Below are 19,265 nucleotides of genomic sequence, written 5' to 3'. Positions count from 1 at the left end.
TTACAAGCTGGAGGAAGACAGTACGTCGCTGTTGCTGCCGCCAACGCTAAGCGCGAGAACCGGAGACGTGTGTCATGGGGATTTGAGACTCAGCAATCTGACAACACTCCAACCCCCAGCCCCTCCTTCGCTATTGCAGGAGGCGATATCAGCAGTCAAGTGAAGAATTCTTACATTACTTGCTGATTTCTTCTAAACAAATGGCCAGCAGCTAGTTTAGCCAAGAGGGTTATTTGAATGTAAAGATAGAGCAGAAAGTAGTAGCAGATGATAAAAGTGATCATTCTGAATATGAAGGAATACCATTAAAGCTCACCAGTGCAGTAAAGTCCGTTGCGACCAGTTAGAATGCCAAGTATGGGTGTGGCACTGCCAGACTGGATGCAGTTACTGCATTCAGAAAGTCAAGCTAGCAATGATACACTGAAGTCCGAAATGGGCGGTGCGAAGTCCGACATGGGCGGTGCGAAGTCCGACATGGGCGGTGCGAAGTCCGACATGGGCGGTGCGAAGTCCGACATGGGCGGTGCGAAGTCCGACATGGGCGGTGCGAAGTCCGACATGGGCGGTGCGAAGTCCGACATGGGCGGTGCGAAGTCCGACATGGGCGGTGCGAAGTCCGACATGGGCGGTGCGAAGTCCGACATGGGCGGTGCGAAGTCCGACATGGGCGGTGCGAAGTCCGACATGGGCGGTGCGAAGTCCGACATGGGCGGTGCGAAGTCCGACATGGGCGGTGCGAAGTCCGACATGGGCGGTGCGAAGTCCGAAATGGGCGGTGCGAAGTCCGAAATGGGCGGTGCGAAGTCCGAAATGGGCGGTGCGAAGTCCGAAATGGGCGGTGCGAAGTCCGAAATGGGCGGTGCGAAGTCCGAAATGGGCGGTGCGAAGTCCGAAATGGGCGGTGCGAAGTCCGAAATGGGCGGTGCGAAGTCCGAAATGGGCGGTGCGAAGTCCGAAATGGGCGGTGCGAAGTCCGAAATGGGCGGTGCGAAGTCCGAAATGGGCGGTGCGAAGTCCGAAATGGGCGGTGCGAAGTCCGAAATGGGCAGTGCGAAGCCAAAAATAAGTGCATTAAATTTTAAAACGGATTTCGGTCATGGAAAATTGAAGCAGGAAATGTGTAGTTTCAGCCAAGATATTAATGAAAAACTTAATTTCAGCAACAGTTTGCATTGTTCCACCAGAAACAAAATTAGGGAAAGAAGTAGAGAACTTAGAAGTAAATTTAAACGCTGACATCTACGAAATTTGTAAAAAAAGTAAAGTGAACACTAAATTGTCAGAAAAAAGTTTAGTAGAAAGAATGGACCAAATGTCTTAACTTTGTTCTCAGACAAACAGAAGCTAACAAAATAGTCAACTGTCAGAAAGAAATTTAACTAATTCCATCACCAGATTTGATCAATTAGATATGAGAACTGCTTGTGCAGCAGAAAGCAGAGAAAAAGTGACTGAGCAAGTACATGTACTGGTCGGTGAAACTGAAAATGAAGTAGTGTCAGTAGACAATCAGATTGCAGGTTGGAACAATAATATTAACACTATTAAAAAGAAAGTAGCTTCTGGTAGTTTTTCTAACACCTCTGTGCAGCGTGTTGCTTCTAATGATGTCACTTTCACAGGATGTCGGCAATTTTTACCATTCGATCCAGACGAGCAGATACACTCATTAGATTTCTGGAATGAATACTGCGTGGGTGACCTGAACGTGAGAAAATTTCGTTTATATGGGGTCATTTGTCATGCCATGCTTTGCGCTGGTCAGCTGGCGTAATGTTGCGCTTTAAAACGCTGTACTTGACGAAGCATTTTCGAGTTATACTGGTCTCACAATAAACGCGAAGGACTGATAATTTTGGTGTGAGATAAAGTTTACTCCATGTCTCGAGTCAGTTTAGGCATTCGGGAAAAGTGGGTTTCGCGTTTACCAAATTTGCGAGAAAATTTGAAACAGTAATGAACCTAGGAGAAAATTGCCATGCAACTGGCAAAACCGTCATTTCCGCACCAAGAGACAATCCAGATAAATTTAGCGATTATTTGGAAAGGATAGAGACAGTGACTGCTAGTTAAGACCACATAAATAATAGGAGGCCTTTGTATAGGAATGTCAATACCAAATCTGCCCAGGGTGTAAAAATGATTGTTAGCAATTTCGAGGTTCGGCGTACGGCCAAACATTGTCGTCCCAGCGGTAACAGAAGAACGGGTTAGCAATCACCTCGATTTCAGAAATTTAAGGAGGAAAGTCAAATGACTTCGGTACTTTTGAGACAGTTAAGTGGACAAATTAGATCCAGTAACCAATCAGTGATCAAAGCTAATTAATAAGGATACACAAACAATTTAATTAAATGTCAGCAGCTCTTAGTAATTTGGAAGTTTTTTTTGACCATGCTCATGAGTTAGCTGACAGTATATTAAACACTCTAGAGGGAAGGGTAGCTGAGTGGGTAGGAAGGAGAGAGGTAGGCGAAGACGTGGAAGAGAGACTTTAAAGAAATGGTAACGTAAAATTGTGTTAAAATACAAACTGAAACTTCTGTACAGAACGACAGGAACACGAGTAAGTTGTTGGTATCACCATACATCAGATGTAGTTGACAAGCGTCTTTGTATTCAAACAAGGAGACCAGTAATTAGTTGCCATTGGTTAATGATGTAAACATGTGTTGAATTACGTGGACTGGACGACACTTTCAGCTTGGTAATATTGAAAAGGTTGAGTATTTAAAAAAAAAAAAAAAAAGGCAAGAAAGAAAGAGAACGGATAGGAAGTGGGAGCTGCCGAACTACCCATATAGTTAAGGAGAATAGTTTGGTAAATGACGAAATATTTTTATCTGTCGTAGTAGGAAATTTCCGAGTCTCGTACGTCTTGATTCGAACGGAGCAGTAAAAGCCAATACTACTAGAAAAAAACAACAAACAGCTTGCGGATGATTTTGAGGTCTGCTTGTTCTAAGAAATTTCCTTACTTGCGCTGTCCAGCAGCTATGCATTACTGCGTTAGTTTCCGGAAAATGTGAGTGTCGACGGCGAAGGCTGTGGTATCAAAACTGGGGAACAGAAACCACAGGCGTGTTAATGTTATTTGCATCTACTGTAACATTTGGTATACATTCTCTGCAAAAGCACTGTACAGTTCCTGGCAGAGTGCACAACGTAACTATATTATCGCTTTCCTATACTATCCCATTGGCGCTCTTAGCGAGGGAGAAATGACTGTCTACTCTGTGTGCGCCCCTTATCTCTCTTATTCTCACTTCCCCTACGCAAGATATACGCTAGTGGCAGAATAATAGTCGCGCAGTCCATGCTTCGAATAAGGTTTGTCTAAATTTACCAAACAGGGACATCCGAGGATTACCATTTTTTTCGATCTTCAGGGCGCAAATTTCATTATTTCAAACTGAACTGTCTGGAGCAGTGTCGCCAATCTTCAGTGATGCCAGTCTTTCTCGTAGTTGCAGAGTAATTAGTCCGAACTGAACTACCAATTCCATTGTCATACACAGCGATCGACGGAAAATGAGTATGTTTCCTACAAATAAGCACCGCGGGTGACTTCCTTTGACGACTATATCGAATTTTGATCCCCATTTCAGTTCCCCAATCATTTCTGTTGTACTTTCGAGTGGACTTTGACAAGATTCTTGCAGTCCGTCTCCGGATTCGTTCTAAGCCTGTTTGAGAGGGGCACTTCATGAGGCCTCCGTGCACTGGAACAGTTGTCTAGAATTGATCGTACTAGCGTCTTATATGCACTTTCCTTTATAGATGCGCTGCATTTTCCCAGATCCCTTCCAACAAATCAAGTGACCATTCGCCTTCCCTAATACTGGATTTAATGTGATCTGCCCATTTCATACCGCTTCTTAAGAATTCTGGCTTGCACAAGATGTTCACCACTAATCTTGAAACAGAAGCTGTTGGGTTCTCTATCTTTGTTATACTCATTATCTTATATTTATCCATATTCATTACACCAAGTGGAAGTGTTTTCCAACCCTTCCCGCAATTACTTACGATCATCTAGGGACGATACTTTCCCGTACATAATTTCATCGTCGGCGAAAATCTTATAATGCAACTGATCATAGTGTACCGTTTTGTGTATTAATCTATTGTGTATTCTTTTTCAGGAAGAATACGAGGAAAGACACTAGCTTTTCCTAGTGACACTGCCAACAACGCAACTATTCGTCAGCACTACATAACGAGTGCGACTATTGTGATATCACACAATAACGCGCATTTTAATTATCAAATTAACTGGACCACCTTAAAAATAAGAAAGTTTTGGGCGGGGATGTTGTTATTGCATCCTTCAGACATACTAAAGTCATTAGACCGCAATGGGAAAATAAGGAGTTTTCATTGTAGATGTAAATATAGCTAAGGAATTCGCAGTAATCTGGGTTACCGTGACACAATCGTTTGATTCAACAGTTCTTGGCCTTCCAACCTAAGCTGAACCTGGACATAGACGACAAAACAGGCTGTCACCACGACCTTCATTTAAGTAAAAACACCACAGAAGATGACGTTATCGGTCAAAGAACGTCAATATCATGATTTTCGCTACGTCGACTGTTTTCCTTGACACGATGCTTTTTACATTTTCTTACACAAGCAGACCGGTACTTTTTTCCGCTTAAGGGATATTCCATGTGAAGTAGGGCACACTTTTGATATTTAAAAGTTTAAAATTTGGTACTTTTTATATATTTTTTGAAATGTGTGTGACAACAATGGTTTTTGGTCCACTATTGCTTTCCTTCCATAATTTGTAGCCATTTTTACAACGCCATATGTTTTTCATATGATGAGAGTGTGAATTATTGTCGATTTTGCACCTTCATTTGGCAGGTAAGAATTAGCATATCATTATTTATATTACTGTTACATACCCTAATGTATTGCATAAATAGTATAAAACTGAAGTAGATAAATTATAGGTTTGGGTAAATAATGTAATACAACAGCATGAACTTTCATGTAACATGAATCATTTTCTTGTAATTAAGTTTTTATACCAAGAGATATATTAGAGATAACTTTATCTTTTTTAGTAATTTGCTTCTTAGTGTGAATGTGTAACTAATATCGCTACTAAAAATTTCCCAATTTCAACCAATACTGAAAAACAGAAAATTAAATGTGTAACGTAAGTCACTTAATCTGAGTCACAGTTGTATTATTTTAAGGTTAGAGGAAGTGTATGACCGTAGCAGAAGCATAAAGAAAGTAGGAGGGGGAAAAATTAAAGAGTGAAGGAAACTATGAACAATTTAAGAAGCAGCATCTGGAAGAAGCACGCACCTTTTTCAATATATTACAATATTTCACATGGTATTAATATTTTTAGAAGTCTGGAACTCTATCATTTGAATGCCAACCTAATATGCATTTCCTTTGATAAAAACCAGATCCATACTCCTAACAGTTTGAAGACACTTTTTATCTAAAATGCACATTACGAATAGGGTGTCCCAAATATGTAACAAGAGTCGCAACATAAATTACATTCATACTCCTTAATTTTAATGCTCTTCTCTATTAAATAACACTTCAAGATCTTCGCCTGAATAACACAATTTAGAATTATGACTTACAAAAGAAAATATAGGTTTATAGATTGATGAAAAGTCAACATAATACAACACTGATTCCAAAATGTGATATGAGTCACCATGGAATCTTCCGCAGTATATTTTCAATTGAAGTACTTCGCCTGCCAATACACTGAAAGCAACGATACGTAAATAGCATCACAAAACTTGAAACTCCTGGAAGATTAAAATTTTGTACCGTACCGAGACTCGAACTACGGACTTTCACCATTCGCGGGCAAATGCTCCAGTAATTGGGCTGCCCGGACACGACACGTGACCCGTCTTTACAGCCTTACTTCCTCCAGTACCTGGTCTTCTACCTTCCAACAGAATTTCGATTGCGAAACTTAGGGGACGTCGTGAGTCATTGATTGGTAGCTCAGTTGGAGGAACACTTGCCCGCGAATGGCGAAATTCTCGAGTTGGAGTCTCGGTCCGGCACACAATTGTAATCTGTTAGGAAGTTTCGCATCCGTGTATACTCAGCTGCACGGTGAAAATTTCATTCTGATTGCAAAACCTGGTGTTAAAGCAAAATTAGCGAAGTCTTAACAGTATCAAATCAATGTCTAAGGTGAAATTCACGTGCGAAATGTGTAAACCTTTAGAAAAAACAACAGCTATTAGACAAGGTGGTGGCTTATTACTTCTACTGTTTAAACGTTCAGGAAGTAGTTGTAATGATCTCGAATTTGGAGCTAAAAAATCGCAAAATCTAACTAATAATTCTGTCAATGAAACCAGATGGAATTAAGGAAAACTGCCCGGCTTGTAATACTTTCAGAAAGTCTGACAGAAGCATTTACTGCTAAAACGGCGAATAGAACTGGTCTCAAGATAAATTCATAACAAATACAAACGAATCACCAACAAACACCAAAGGAAAATATATAAAAACAGAGCGAGTTAATAAATTTAAATATCTTTTGAAACCATTCAGCAGAATGCTTTAGAAGAATTTGCTATAGGTGTAAGCGTTAATCTAATCGAGAGATCATACGGTTATAACTATCTAGAAATGCAAAACTAAAACCGAATACCACAGCTGTAAAGCCAGGATATTTATACGCATGTGAATGCTTAACGATGAACTATAAGCTGGGCAGAAGAGAGTGTCTTAGAAAATTAATGAGAGCAACGAAACTATAGATGTTTGGAAAATGATGATTACTAAGAAATTATAGCAAAAGATGCGGAAAATATCGGAAGTAATCAGAAAACGGAAGTTAATCTTCTTTGGACATCTGTAGAAGATGAACGAAGAAAGGCTGACGAAACAAATATTCTGTACTTCTATTAAAAAAAGAACGAAACAAATGCAAGGATAACAGAAATTAGAAAAGAACTAGGAAGCAACAACATAAATCGGAAATAATTAAGAAGCCTTTTTAAGAATGAAATACTAAATTTAGGAGGACTTTCAAGGAAGAAGATATAATTAATCCCGAACGGTACGGGTAGAAGAAACGAGAAGGCAGAGCGGGGAGTAGATGGGGTACTGTAAAAGAGGAAATAACGACAAAGAAAGGAACGGAGTTCAAGTTGTTACGTGATTATACTCCGTGAGTACGAAGATAAAAGGAATGGCAGTCGTTTCAGGAATGCTTTGTCCCGGCACTCACCATTCTCATCGCCACTTCCGCGTCTGGAAGATACTTCCAGTGAGCGTCGAGTCTATTCCTCGGCTTTCTCCAGAAGTAGATGCGATTGACTGCCCAGGAAGCGCACATTTCGACTTGCTCCAGACGCTGTCTGCTCGGAACGCACTCCTACACTTTGGCACTTTACTGCGCCTGCATCACTTCGACACTCGCGATACGGCGGCGTTTGTTTACCACGCGGAGCCCCACCGCACGGCCCACAGAGCTGCCCCCGCGCCGCGCTGCCGCTCAGTGGCTGGACAAAGTGTACAGTAGACACCGCTGGTAGCTGCGCCTCACTGACACACAAACGTGGGACACGGCGGCGCGCCATCTGGCCCACGTCCAGCACCGGGCACATCAAACCGCGACACACAAGGCGGAGTACTCCACTTACACCGACACTACCTCACAGCAGCTAACGTTCCGTGATGAGGTAACCAGTGAAGTACAATTTATCAGGTTTCGGGAAGGGTAAATTCTATAGTGCACAAAATTTCCGTGAGGACACTCCCATCACCTTCGGGCGAAGTCGGCTTACTTCGCCAAAAGGTGATGACAGTGGCACTACATCTACATCCACATACATATTCGGCAAGCCAGCGTATCGTCCCACTACTAGTTATTTCCTTTCCTATTTCACTCGCTAGTATACCGTGAGAAAAACGACAGTCTACAGGGTGAAAAGTATTTAAACCGACAAACTCTGGGAGGTTGTAGTGACATCAAAACAAATATTTTTCCCTAATGTCATTTTTTCCTGTGAGGATTATTTAAACCGGTGGAGGCCGTATTACGCTCTTCAGTTGTTAGAGCCCGTATTACAATCTTCTGCTGTAGGCAACTGCTGTCCACCATCTACATCTACATACATACTCCGCAATTCACCATATGGTGCGTGGCGGAGGGTACCTCGTACCACAAATAGCATCTTCTCTCCGTTCCACTCCCAAACAGAAAGAGGGAAAAATGACTGCCTATATGCCTCTGTACGAGCCCTAATCTCTCTTATCTTTGTGGTCTTTCCGCGAAAGATAAGTTGGCGGCAGTAAACTTGTACTGCAGTCAGCCTCGAATGCTGGTTCTCTAAATTTCCTCAGTAGCGATTCACGAAAAGAACGCCTCCTTCCCTCTAGAGACTCCCACCCGAGTTCCTGAAACATTTCCGTAACACTCGCGTGATAATCAAACCTACCATAGCAAATCTAGCAGCCCGCCTCTGAATTGCTTCTATGTCCTCCCTCAATTCGACCTGATGGGGATCCCAAACGCTCGAGCAGTACTCAAGAATAGGTCGTATTAGTGTTTTATAAGCGGTCTTCTTTACAGATGAACCACATCTTCCCAAAATTCTACCAATGAACCGAAGACGAATATCCGCCTTGTCCACAACTGCCATTACATTTTTGTCCCACTTCATATCGCTCTGCCATGTTACGCCCAAATATTTAATCGACGTGACTGTGTCAAGCGCTACACTACTAATGGAGTATTCAAAAATTACAGCATTGTTTTTCCTATTCATCTTCATTAATTTACATTTATCTATATTTAGAGTTAGCTGCCATTCTTTACACCAATCACAAATCCTGTCCAAGTCATCTTGTGTCCTCTTACAGTCACTCAACGACGACACCTTCCCGTACACCACAGCATCATCAGCAAACAGCTGCACATTGCTATCCACCCAGCCAAAAGATCATTTATGTAGATAGAAAACAACAGCCGACCTACCACACTTCCCTGGGGCACTCCAGATGATACCCTCACCTCCGATGAACACTCACCATCGAGGACAACGTACTGGGTGCTGTTACTTAAGAAGTCTTCAGGCCACTCAGATACTTGGGAACTAATCCCATATGCTCGTACCTTAGGAGTCTGCAGTGGAGCACCGTGTCAAACGCTTTCCGGAAGTCAAGTGTAGTAGTGCATTGTCTCTGTTTCTTAATGGAGCGACACACCTGGAGTGAGTACACTGATAAGGTTGGTGCGTACTACGTAGCGCACCACAACGGACGAGCTGCACAGCGGGTTTATCAACAACAATATCCTAATCGCCGTATCTCGCACCATACGACCTTTGCTGCTGTGTACCAACGTCTGCGTGAGACCGGGTCATATAGCAGATTACCTGGACAGGGACGCCGTCGCACGGTAAGAACGCTGCAATTTGAGGAAGCTGTCTTGCAGCATGTGGAGCGGGATCCTTCAATCAGCACTCGTGCAATTGCACGTAGCATGGGGACGAATCAGACGAATGTAAGAACAGTCCTTCGAGAGCAATTGTTACGTCCATTTCACTTACAGCGTGTCCACAACTTGGAACCAGTTGATTGTCCACCCAGAGCAACGTTTTCGCAGTGGTACCTGGAACAGTGAGTGTGAAATGCATCCTACATTTCCATCCTCTGTGTTGTTCACCGATGAAGCAACGTTCGGGCGTGATGGAGTTTTCAGCATGCACACTTCGCATGTTTGGATTGAGGATAACCCACATGCCACAGTTACTAGCGCTCATCAAGTGCGGTTCTTCGTTAATGTGTGGGTCGGTGTTGTTGGGAACTGTTTAAGGGTATACGGAACGCCCTATGCTTACAATGTTAAATTGAGCTAAAAGTTACGAACATTTTCTCATTTGTTATTTGGACGATACTCTTGATTTTTTCACAGAACGCAGAGATATGTTCTGCTTTTATGCTGAATTATTAATTTTGAAAAAATAATGTATAGTTTTTCAGATATTTTATTTTTTGTAAATGTTAAAAAAGTTATACATTTTAACAAGTATTTTAAAATGTACATCCATTAATACAAAATAATTCCACATATCTTTTAATTCAGATATATTAGAAGGTCTTAAGGAACAACTACAGACAATTTCATCTTTCTACTATAAATAGGCCCTGAGGAAATGTACCTTATACACAAAAAAACTAAAGTTACGGGAAATTAGCTTCAAAGTTTTTACTTCAGTACAAGCCTGCTCCATAGCTTGTATCATCAAAATCGTCCAAAAGCTTCCTCTTGATGGCTCTGCTATGCTGTCTAGCCATCTTTTATGGCATTATCTGAAGACCTGAGCCGTTCCTTGTCCAAACAAAGCATAGCTGCGGCAGTTCGTAGTCCTACACAGAGCCCAAACTTCTGCACAACTTTGCACTTTGTTATATTGCCCTTATTGAATCATGAAACAGCATCATAAACGCCAAAGTGAAGTGTGTTTATACCCACAAACACAGTTTTAGGTTCAAATGGCTCTGAGCACTATGCGACTCAACTGCTGAGGTCATCAGTCGCCTAGAACTTAGAACTAATTAAACTTAACTAACCTAAGGACAGCACACAACACCCAGCCATCACGAGGCAGAGAAAATCCCTGACCCCGCCGGGAATCGAACCCGGGAACCCGGGCGTGGGAAGCGAGAACGCTACCGCACGACCACGAGATGCGGGCCAGTTTTAGGTAGTCTATTCCATATCACATGGTTCACACACTCATTTGGATTTTGAGTCCGGCCATGAAGACATTTCTTTAGTAGACTAATATCTGCGAGGTCTCGGAATATTGGTTTTATTTCATTCATTATGGCAGGTGGCAGGTGATGAGGGTGATTGTATTGTTCCTTACAAGGGAACCTCCCCATCGCACCACCCTCAGATTTAGTTATAAGTTGGCACAGTGGATAGGCCTTGATAAACTGAACACAGATCAATTGAGAAAACAGGAAGAAGTTGTGTGGAACTGTAAAAAAAAATAAGCAAAATATACAAACTGAGTAGTCCATGGACCACATAGGCAACATCATGACAATGTAAGCGCAGGAGCGGCGTGGTCCAGTGGTAACGTGAGCAGCTGCAGAACGAGAGGTCCCTGGTTCAAGTCTTCCTTTGAGTGAAAATTTTACTTTCTTTATTTTTGCATAGTTATTATCTGTCCGTTCGTTCACTGACGTCTCTGTTTACTGTAATAAGTTTAGTATCTTTGTTTTGCGACCGCATCGCAAAACCGTGCGATTAGTACACGAAAGGACGTGCCTCTCCAATGGGAACCGAAAACATTTAATCGCAAGGTCATAGGTCAACCGATTCCTCCACAGGAAAACATGTCTGATATATTCTATACGACACTGGTGACGGCATGTGCATCACATGACAGGAATATGTTGTCGACCCACCTAACTTGTACACTTCGCGAATGGGTACAAAGATTCTTCTACCCTGCCCGATTTAGGTTTTCTTGTGGATGTGATAATCACTCCCAAAAAAGTGATGAAAACATAAGAGTTTGTCACATAAACTGAAAATAAAAAATTAAAATTTTCACTCGATGGAAGAATGAACCATGGACCTTTCGTTCCGCAGCTGCTCACGTTACCACGAGACCACAGCGCTCCTGCGTTCTTAAAGTCCATGATATTGGATATGTTCCCATGAACTACTCAGTTTGTACATTTTGCTTATTTTTTTCACAGTTCCACACAACTTCTTCCTGTTTTCTCAATTGATCTGTGTTCAGTTTTTCAAGGCCTATCCACTGTGCCAACTTATAACTAAATCTGAGGGGGGTGCGATGGGGAGGCTCCCTTGCCTCTGTTGTACTTGCACCAACTATCGTCTCCTTTTGGATATAGCCCATGTTGGGGATTCTCATTGTTTAAAGCTGTATGAAAAAACAGAGTCCAGACTGCTCTTCTCATTAATTCTGCATCTGCTGCATAGCATAGCATAGCACTTCTGAATATGATCTATTGTAGCATCTGTCAGTCTATTTTTCCCATCTAAAGTTTTTCCATCGCTCAATTTCTTGCCTTTCATGCTAGCCTTGAGCCGTCGAAGTCTTGATCCCATCCTTTTCTGAACATGGCCAACACACTCCAGTTTGGAAATTTTCACATCATTACCATAGGGTCTGTTCCTCAATTTCTTTGAAAGCCTTTGAGTCACCATCTCCAAGATAATTTATGTATCTAACGTTGTACCATTTTACTGAGCGTTGATAAATGCTTCTTACACCAGCAACTTCCATACCACCACGTGACCCATAGTAATTTGCCATGCACTCCTCTTCATGTTTATTTTTCATTTTCTCCTTGCATCTGCAATGCTTGGAAGGTATTGCCACATCAACTACCTTACCAGTGTCCACACTTGTAGCTGTTACTACACCATTCAGAGATGTGTGGCCTCTCTTCTGCCAGCTTCCATCAAAAGTTATGGACAAGTCTCTGCTATTATTATTTTCAACAACTGCTTCCTCAACAGCATCTTTCATGTTTTCCTGTGCCACATCTTCTACAGCAGAGCCTATTGCAATTATGTGTTTGTTAAATTTTGAAGGTGGAGGAGGGAGGTTCATCACACCACACCACACAACATGGCACCTCCAGCCCTGTCCTTTCCTATACACCGTAATCCATAAACCAGTCTAATGTTTATATCGTATAGTTTACCTGTATCTGCAGTACCCGTGGTCTAGGGGTAGCGTCTTTGATTCATAATCAAAAACGTCTTCGGTCCCGGGTTCGATCCTCGCCACTGCCTAAATTTTGATAAATAATCAGCATTGGCGGCCGAAGACTTCCGGCATAAGAAGTCAGCCTCATTCTGCCAACGGCGTTGTCAAAGAGGGCGGAGGAGCGGGTAGAGGTTCAGGGCACTCTCTTGTCCTAGGGGTGGGAAATTGCCCCTAAAGAATTAGCAATGATCAACGACATGAGGATGCAGAAGGCAATGGAAACAACTGTATTAAAGACACGTAACGTGTATCCACGGGACATGTGGCCTGTAATTGAAGAAGTGTCATGATGATCTCTCCATTGGCAAAAGATTCCGGAATAGTCCCCCATTCGGATCTCCGGGAGGGGACTGCCAAGGGGGAGGTTACCATGAGAAAAAGATTGAATAATCAACGAAAGGATAACGTTCTACGAGTCGGGGCGTGGAATGTCAGAAGCTTGAACGTGTTAGGGAAACTAGAAAATCTGAAAAGGGAAATGCAAAGGCTCAATCTAGATATAGTAGGGGTCAGTGAAGTGAAGTGGAAGGAAGACAAGGATTTCTGGTCAGATGAGTATCGGGTAATATCAACAACAGCAGAAAATGGTATAACAGGTGTAGGATTCGTTATGAATAGGAAGGTAGGGCAGAGGGTGTGTTACTGTGAACAGTTCAGTGACCGGGTTGTTCTAATCAGAATCGACAGCAGACCAACACCGACAACGATAGTTCAGGTATACGTGCCGACGTCGCAAGCTGAAGATGAACAGATAGAGAAAGTGTATGAGGATATCGAAAGGGTAATGGAGTATGTAAAGGGGGACGAAAATGCAATAGTCATGGGCGACTCGAATGCAGTTGTAGGAGAAGGAGTAGAAGAAAAGGTTACAGGAGAATATGGGCTTGGGACAAGGAATGAAAGAGGAGAAAGACTAATTGAGTTCTGTAACAAGTTTCAGCTAGTAATAGCGAATACCCTGTTCAAGAATCACAAGAGGAGGAAGTATACTTGGAAAAGGCCGGGAGATACGGGAAGAGTTCAATTAGATTACATCATGGTCAGACAGAGATTCCGAAATCAGATACTGGATTGTAAGGCGTACCCAGGAGCAGATATAGACTCAGATCACAATATAGTAGTGATGAAGAGTAGGCTGAAGTTCAAGACATTAGTCAGGAAGAAGCAATACGCAAAGAAGTGGGATACGGAAGTACTAAGGAATGACGAGATACGTTTGAAGTTCTCTAACTCTATAGATACAGCAATAAGGAATAGCGCAGTAGGCAGCTCAGTTGAAGAGGAATGGACATCTCTAAAAAGGGCCATCACAGAAGTTGGGAAGGAAAACATAGGTACAAAGAAGGTAGCTGCGAAGAAACCATGGCTAACAGAAGAAATACTTCAGTTGACTGATGAAAGGAGGAAGTACAACCATGTTCCGGGAAAATCAGGAATACAGGAATACAAGTCGCTGAGGAATGAAATACATAGGAAGTGCAGGGAAGCTAAGACGAAATGGCTGCAGGAAAAATGTGAGGACATCGAAAAAGATATGATTGTCGGAAGGACAGACTCCGCATACAGGAAAGTCAAAACAACCTTTGGTGACATTAAAAGCAACGGTGCTAACATTAAGAGTGCAACGGGAATTCCACTGTTAAATGCAGAGGAGAGAGCAGATAGGTGGAGAGAATACACTGAAAGCCTCTATGAGGGTGAAGATTTGTCTGATGTGATAGAAGAAGAAACAGGAGTCGATTTAGAAGAGATAGGGGATCCAGTATTAGAATCGGAATTTAAAAGAGCTTTCGAGGACTTACGGTCAAATAAGGCAGAAGTGATAGATAACAATCTATCAGAATTTCTAAAATCATTGGGGGAAGTGGCAACAAAACGACTATTCACGTTGGTGTGTAGAATATATGAGTCTGGCGATATACCATCTGATTTTCGGAAAAGCATCATCCACACAATTCCGAAGACGGCAAGAGCTGACAAGTGCGAGAATTATCGCACAATCAGATTAACAGCTCATGCATCGAAGCTGCTTACAAGAATAATATACAGAAGAAAGGAAAAGAAAATTGAGAATGCGCTAGGTGACGATCAGTTTGGCTTTAGGAAAAGTAAAGGGACGAGAGAGGCAACTCTGTCGTTACGGCTAATAATGGAAGCAAGGCTAAAGAAAAGTCAAGACACTTTCATAGGATTTGTCGACCTGGAAAAAGCGTTCGACAATATAAAATGGTGCATGCTGTTCGAGATTCTGAAAAAAGTAGGGGTAAGCTATAGGGAGAGACGGGTCATATACAATATGTACAACCACCAAGAGGGAATAATAAAAGTGGACGATCAAGAACGAAGTGCTCCTATTAAGAAGGGTGTAAGACAAGGCTGTAGCCTTTCACCCCTACTCTTCAATCTGCACATCGAGGAAGCAATGATGGAAATAAAAGAAAGGTTCAGGAGTGGAATTAAAATACAAGGTGAAAGGATATCAATGATAAGATTCGCTGATGACATTGCTATCCTGAGTGAAAGTGAAGAAGAATTAAATGATCTGCTGAACGGAATAAACAGTCTAATGAGTACACAGTATGGTTTGAGAGTAAATCGGAGAAAGACGAAGGTAATGAGAAGTAGTAGAAATGAGAACAGCGAGAAACTTAACATCAGGATTGATGGTCACGAAGTCAATGAAGCTAAGGAATTCTGCTACCTAGGCAGTAAAATAACCAATGACGGACGGAGCAAGGAGGACATCAAAAGCAGACTCGCTATGGCAAAAAAAGGCATTTCTGGCCTTAATTTGAGAAAGAAATTTCTGAGGATGTACGTCTGGAGTACAGCATTGTATGGTAGTGAAACATGGACTGTGGGAAAACCAGAACAGAAGAGAATCGAAGCATTTGAGATGTGGTGCTATAGACGAATGTTGAAAAGTAGGTGGACTGATAAGGTAAGGAATGAGGAGGTTCTACGCAGAATCGGAGAGGAAAGGAATATGTGGAAAACACTGATAAGGAGAATGGACAGGATGATAGGACATCTGCTAAGACATGAGGGAATGACTTCCATGGTACTAGAGGGAGCTGTAGAGGGCAAAAACTGTAGAGGAAGCCAGAGATTGGAATACGTCAAGCAAATAATTGAGGACGTAGGTTGCAAGTGCTACTCTGAGATGAAGAGGTTAGCACAGGAAAGGAATTCGTGGCGGGCCGCATCAAACCAGTCAGTAGACTGATGGAGAAAAAAATCTGCAGTAACATGTGAAGAATTGAAGAAAGTAACGCTGTGTTTGCATTAACTGCACATCAACTCTAATTCACAAGCAAGTCCTACATGTAAGTTTGTTTTCAATGAAACACCACATTTTCCACATTGTTTGCAGCACACATTGTTCTCCAAAACGTCTGATAATAAAGAGACGTTAATTACCTCATATTTTGTAGTCCCAGCATTTAGTTTCTTGTATTCTTCTTCAATTCCTTCAATTTCTTCTTGAAGCACTTTCCGGTGTAGTGGCAGCGGCATCACTCAATGTATCACTACCAGTGTTGAGGTTAGTCGCTACTGGGACATCAGATACTGATGAAGATGAATCAGACGAATTTTTAGTACACTTTGCTTTCTTGCGCCAATGTACACGCTTTCTAAATACCTTCAGACTAGGTCTTGGCATGTTGATGGAAAGAAAACTCAATGACTTCTCCACATACGACTTTCACAACAATGACATGGATGTACTCACAAAGGTAACAATACAAATTGTGCAGAATCTATTGTCAACTCTCTAGCAGTGTAGCCAACAGAAAAGCTAACTCTCTTGTGCTCAATTGTATCTCTGGCGAGGCTGTCTATATCAGGTATATTTCGCGTCTCATATACAAGGTGCGGAACATCGTGTGTCGAAGTTATTTTAAAAAATTATTTAAAATAGTTGTATTCACGTCATCCAAATATTTTATACATGATATTAAACGGGAGAGTCTAAATTTTTCGAAAATGCATTTACCCAAAAATCGATTTTTTCACCGAAAAACTCATTCCGTATACCCTTAATGGGCCGTATCTGCTACCTAGGCCATTAAATGGCACTACCACAATTTTCTCGCCAGAGCATTGCCAGAATTGCTGGAAGACGTCCCGTTCCCTACAAGACAACGCATGTGGTTCCAACATGACGTGGCGCCGGCACATTTCAGTCGCCGTTTGCATCAAAAGTGATAACTGCTGCATTATTGTTCGTGGAATACTCTTTCTGCTAAACATTCTTCAGCAAAAGGACATTAATTTAAGGTTTGTAGAGCACAGAATGTAAAACCTTTGCGGAATTTGGTTGTTTGTTAGGGGACAGCGTTCTATTTTGGAGGCAGGTTCAGGGTCACTTTAACCCACCGGAGTGACATGTATGACATGCACCACGGCGAGATACTTGGCTTCAGTGCCGCGTCTTAGTGTCCGTCACTTGTCACAGCGATGTGACAGCCTTCAGGGGAATGACACACTCTGCCACCCGCGTTCCCTGCAGGCTTCATTGGCAACTTGGTCTGCATGTTCATTTTCACAAATCTCCACGTGTCCTGGTACACAGCAGAACGATACCTGTTTCACCTGCAGAACAGATTGCCCAGAATTTTTTGTATCATTTTCTACGCTGGGTTGATTTGTTGCAATGCTTGTAAGGCACAATGGGAATCGGAGCAGAAACTTTTTGGTCTGCAGATGCGTCATTTGCTTCTCTGCCTTGAAGACTGGATGGAGCTAAGCGGAAAAATATAGCGTACCCACTGGGAAGGCGAATCCTGAAGACGCTGCCAGATAACGCTACAGAAGAGTGAAGGGTGTCCCATTGCCTTGAAGCACCTCTGTACACGATTACCTAAAATGACATAAAACGTAGACTAAAGAAAAAATTCTGCATTGCACTCTTTCTTAAAATTTGTCAATTCTAAAAGCGTCTTTAGGAGCCAAGATAAGAATTGCTCCAACCTTGGTACAAAACTTTAAAATCAGTCACACCCATCTCTGAAAGGCGATCCTTCGCTTGAATATCACAAGGCCTCGTGGTTCGCTGTCGATTATGAAATAACACAGTATGTCTGGATTAGTGAACTGACGTTTGCTAACATATCTCCCGTGCCATACACTGATAATTGTGAACATCACAGACCTTCAATCCGAAAATGAAGTATACTGAAGTAATGGGGAATCCATTTAGAAATAAGATGCCCTTGTTCGTTAAGAACATAAAATGCGAATATGATTCTTAACATAATCATTTTAGACACGCCTATAGCACGTCTGTAACACGTACAAAGAATCTGACCAGAGCCATATCAATTGCTGATTTTTTTATGGTCCAGTTATATACATTTTTACATTCCAAGCTAAAATATTACTTTAACATATAAGGAAACGGTCATGAAATTTTAAACTGTGCTAAGTAATTGCAGAAGGGTGACACGTGGGAAAAATTATTTTATCAACTAGTTTGGAGAATATATTCGAAGACCTTGCAAGCCATCTCCCAGCTCAGTATTCTGTGCATGCAGTACCGGGGGAACTGGGATGGAGACGCACAACAATGGACTAAGTGGAACCACATCCACAAACCTTCTGTTTCTCTGAAGAAACAGAATAATTCTGAGATCGTATTAGTCAGTAGTTGCACTGTATTCGTTCTGGAATTCGTTTTGTGGCTGTGTCAAGCTTTGTGCATCTACATCCACATAGATACACCGCAAGTCACCCTACGGTGCATGGCGGAGGGTACCCTGTATCACTACTTGTCATTTCCTTTCCTGTTCCACCCGCAAACAGAGCGAGGGAAAAACGATTGTCTGTGCGTCTCCGTATGAGCACTAATTTCTCGTGTCTTACCTTCGTGGTCCTTCGTGCAGTGTATGCTGACGGCAGAAGAATCGTTCGGCAGTTAGTTTCAAATGGCGGTTCTCTAAAATTTCTCAATAATGTTTATCGAAGAGAACGTCGTCTTCCCTCCAGGGATTCCCATTTGAGTTCCCGAAGCATCTCCGTAACACTTGCGTGTTGTTCGAACCTACCAGTAACGAATCTAGCAGCCCGCCTCTGAATCGCTTCGCTGTCTTCCGTCAATCCAGTCTGGTACGTATCCCAAACACACGATCAGTACTCAAGAACAGGTCACATTAGCGTTCTATATGGGTCTCCTCTTTCCTAAAATTCTTCCAATAAACCGAAGTCGACCTTACCTACCACAGTTGTCATGTGCTCGTTGCATTTCATATCGCTTTGCAACGTTACGCAAAGATAGTTAAACGACTTGACTGTGTCAAGCAGGACACTAGAAATACTATATCCGAAATCACAGGTTTGTTCTTCCTACTCATCCGTAAAGGGGAGACGGAAGGCAAGTGGGCTTCAAAAATTCGATTTTTAGATTTTAGCATATTTGAAATGCCTGGTCCTTCCTGCGTGAAACAGTTTTCGTTTTATATAAATACGACAATTTTTTCGTGAGTT

General features: G+C 42.1%; 1 protein-coding gene across 1 annotated transcript in view; it reads left to right on the top strand.

Moving 5' to 3' along the window:
- The first annotated feature begins 357 nt into the window (after positions 1-357).
- Positions 358-19,265, top strand: part of LOC124775246 — a 120,690-nt gene continuing 101,782 nt past the window's right edge. The window contains exon 1 of the mRNA XM_047250084.1: positions 358-1,051. Within this exon, the coding sequence (XP_047106040.1) occupies positions 358-1,051 (694 nt within the window). The remainder of the gene's footprint in view (positions 1,052-19,265) is intronic.

Source organism: Schistocerca piceifrons, chromosome 2 (genome assembly GCF_021461385.2).
Source record: "Schistocerca piceifrons isolate TAMUIC-IGC-003096 chromosome 2, iqSchPice1.1, whole genome shotgun sequence".
Lineage (NCBI taxonomy): Eukaryota > Metazoa > Arthropoda > Insecta > Orthoptera > Acrididae > Schistocerca > Schistocerca piceifrons.
Note: the sequence above shows the minus strand (reverse complement) of the source record. Positions and strands in the feature narration are given on the sequence as shown.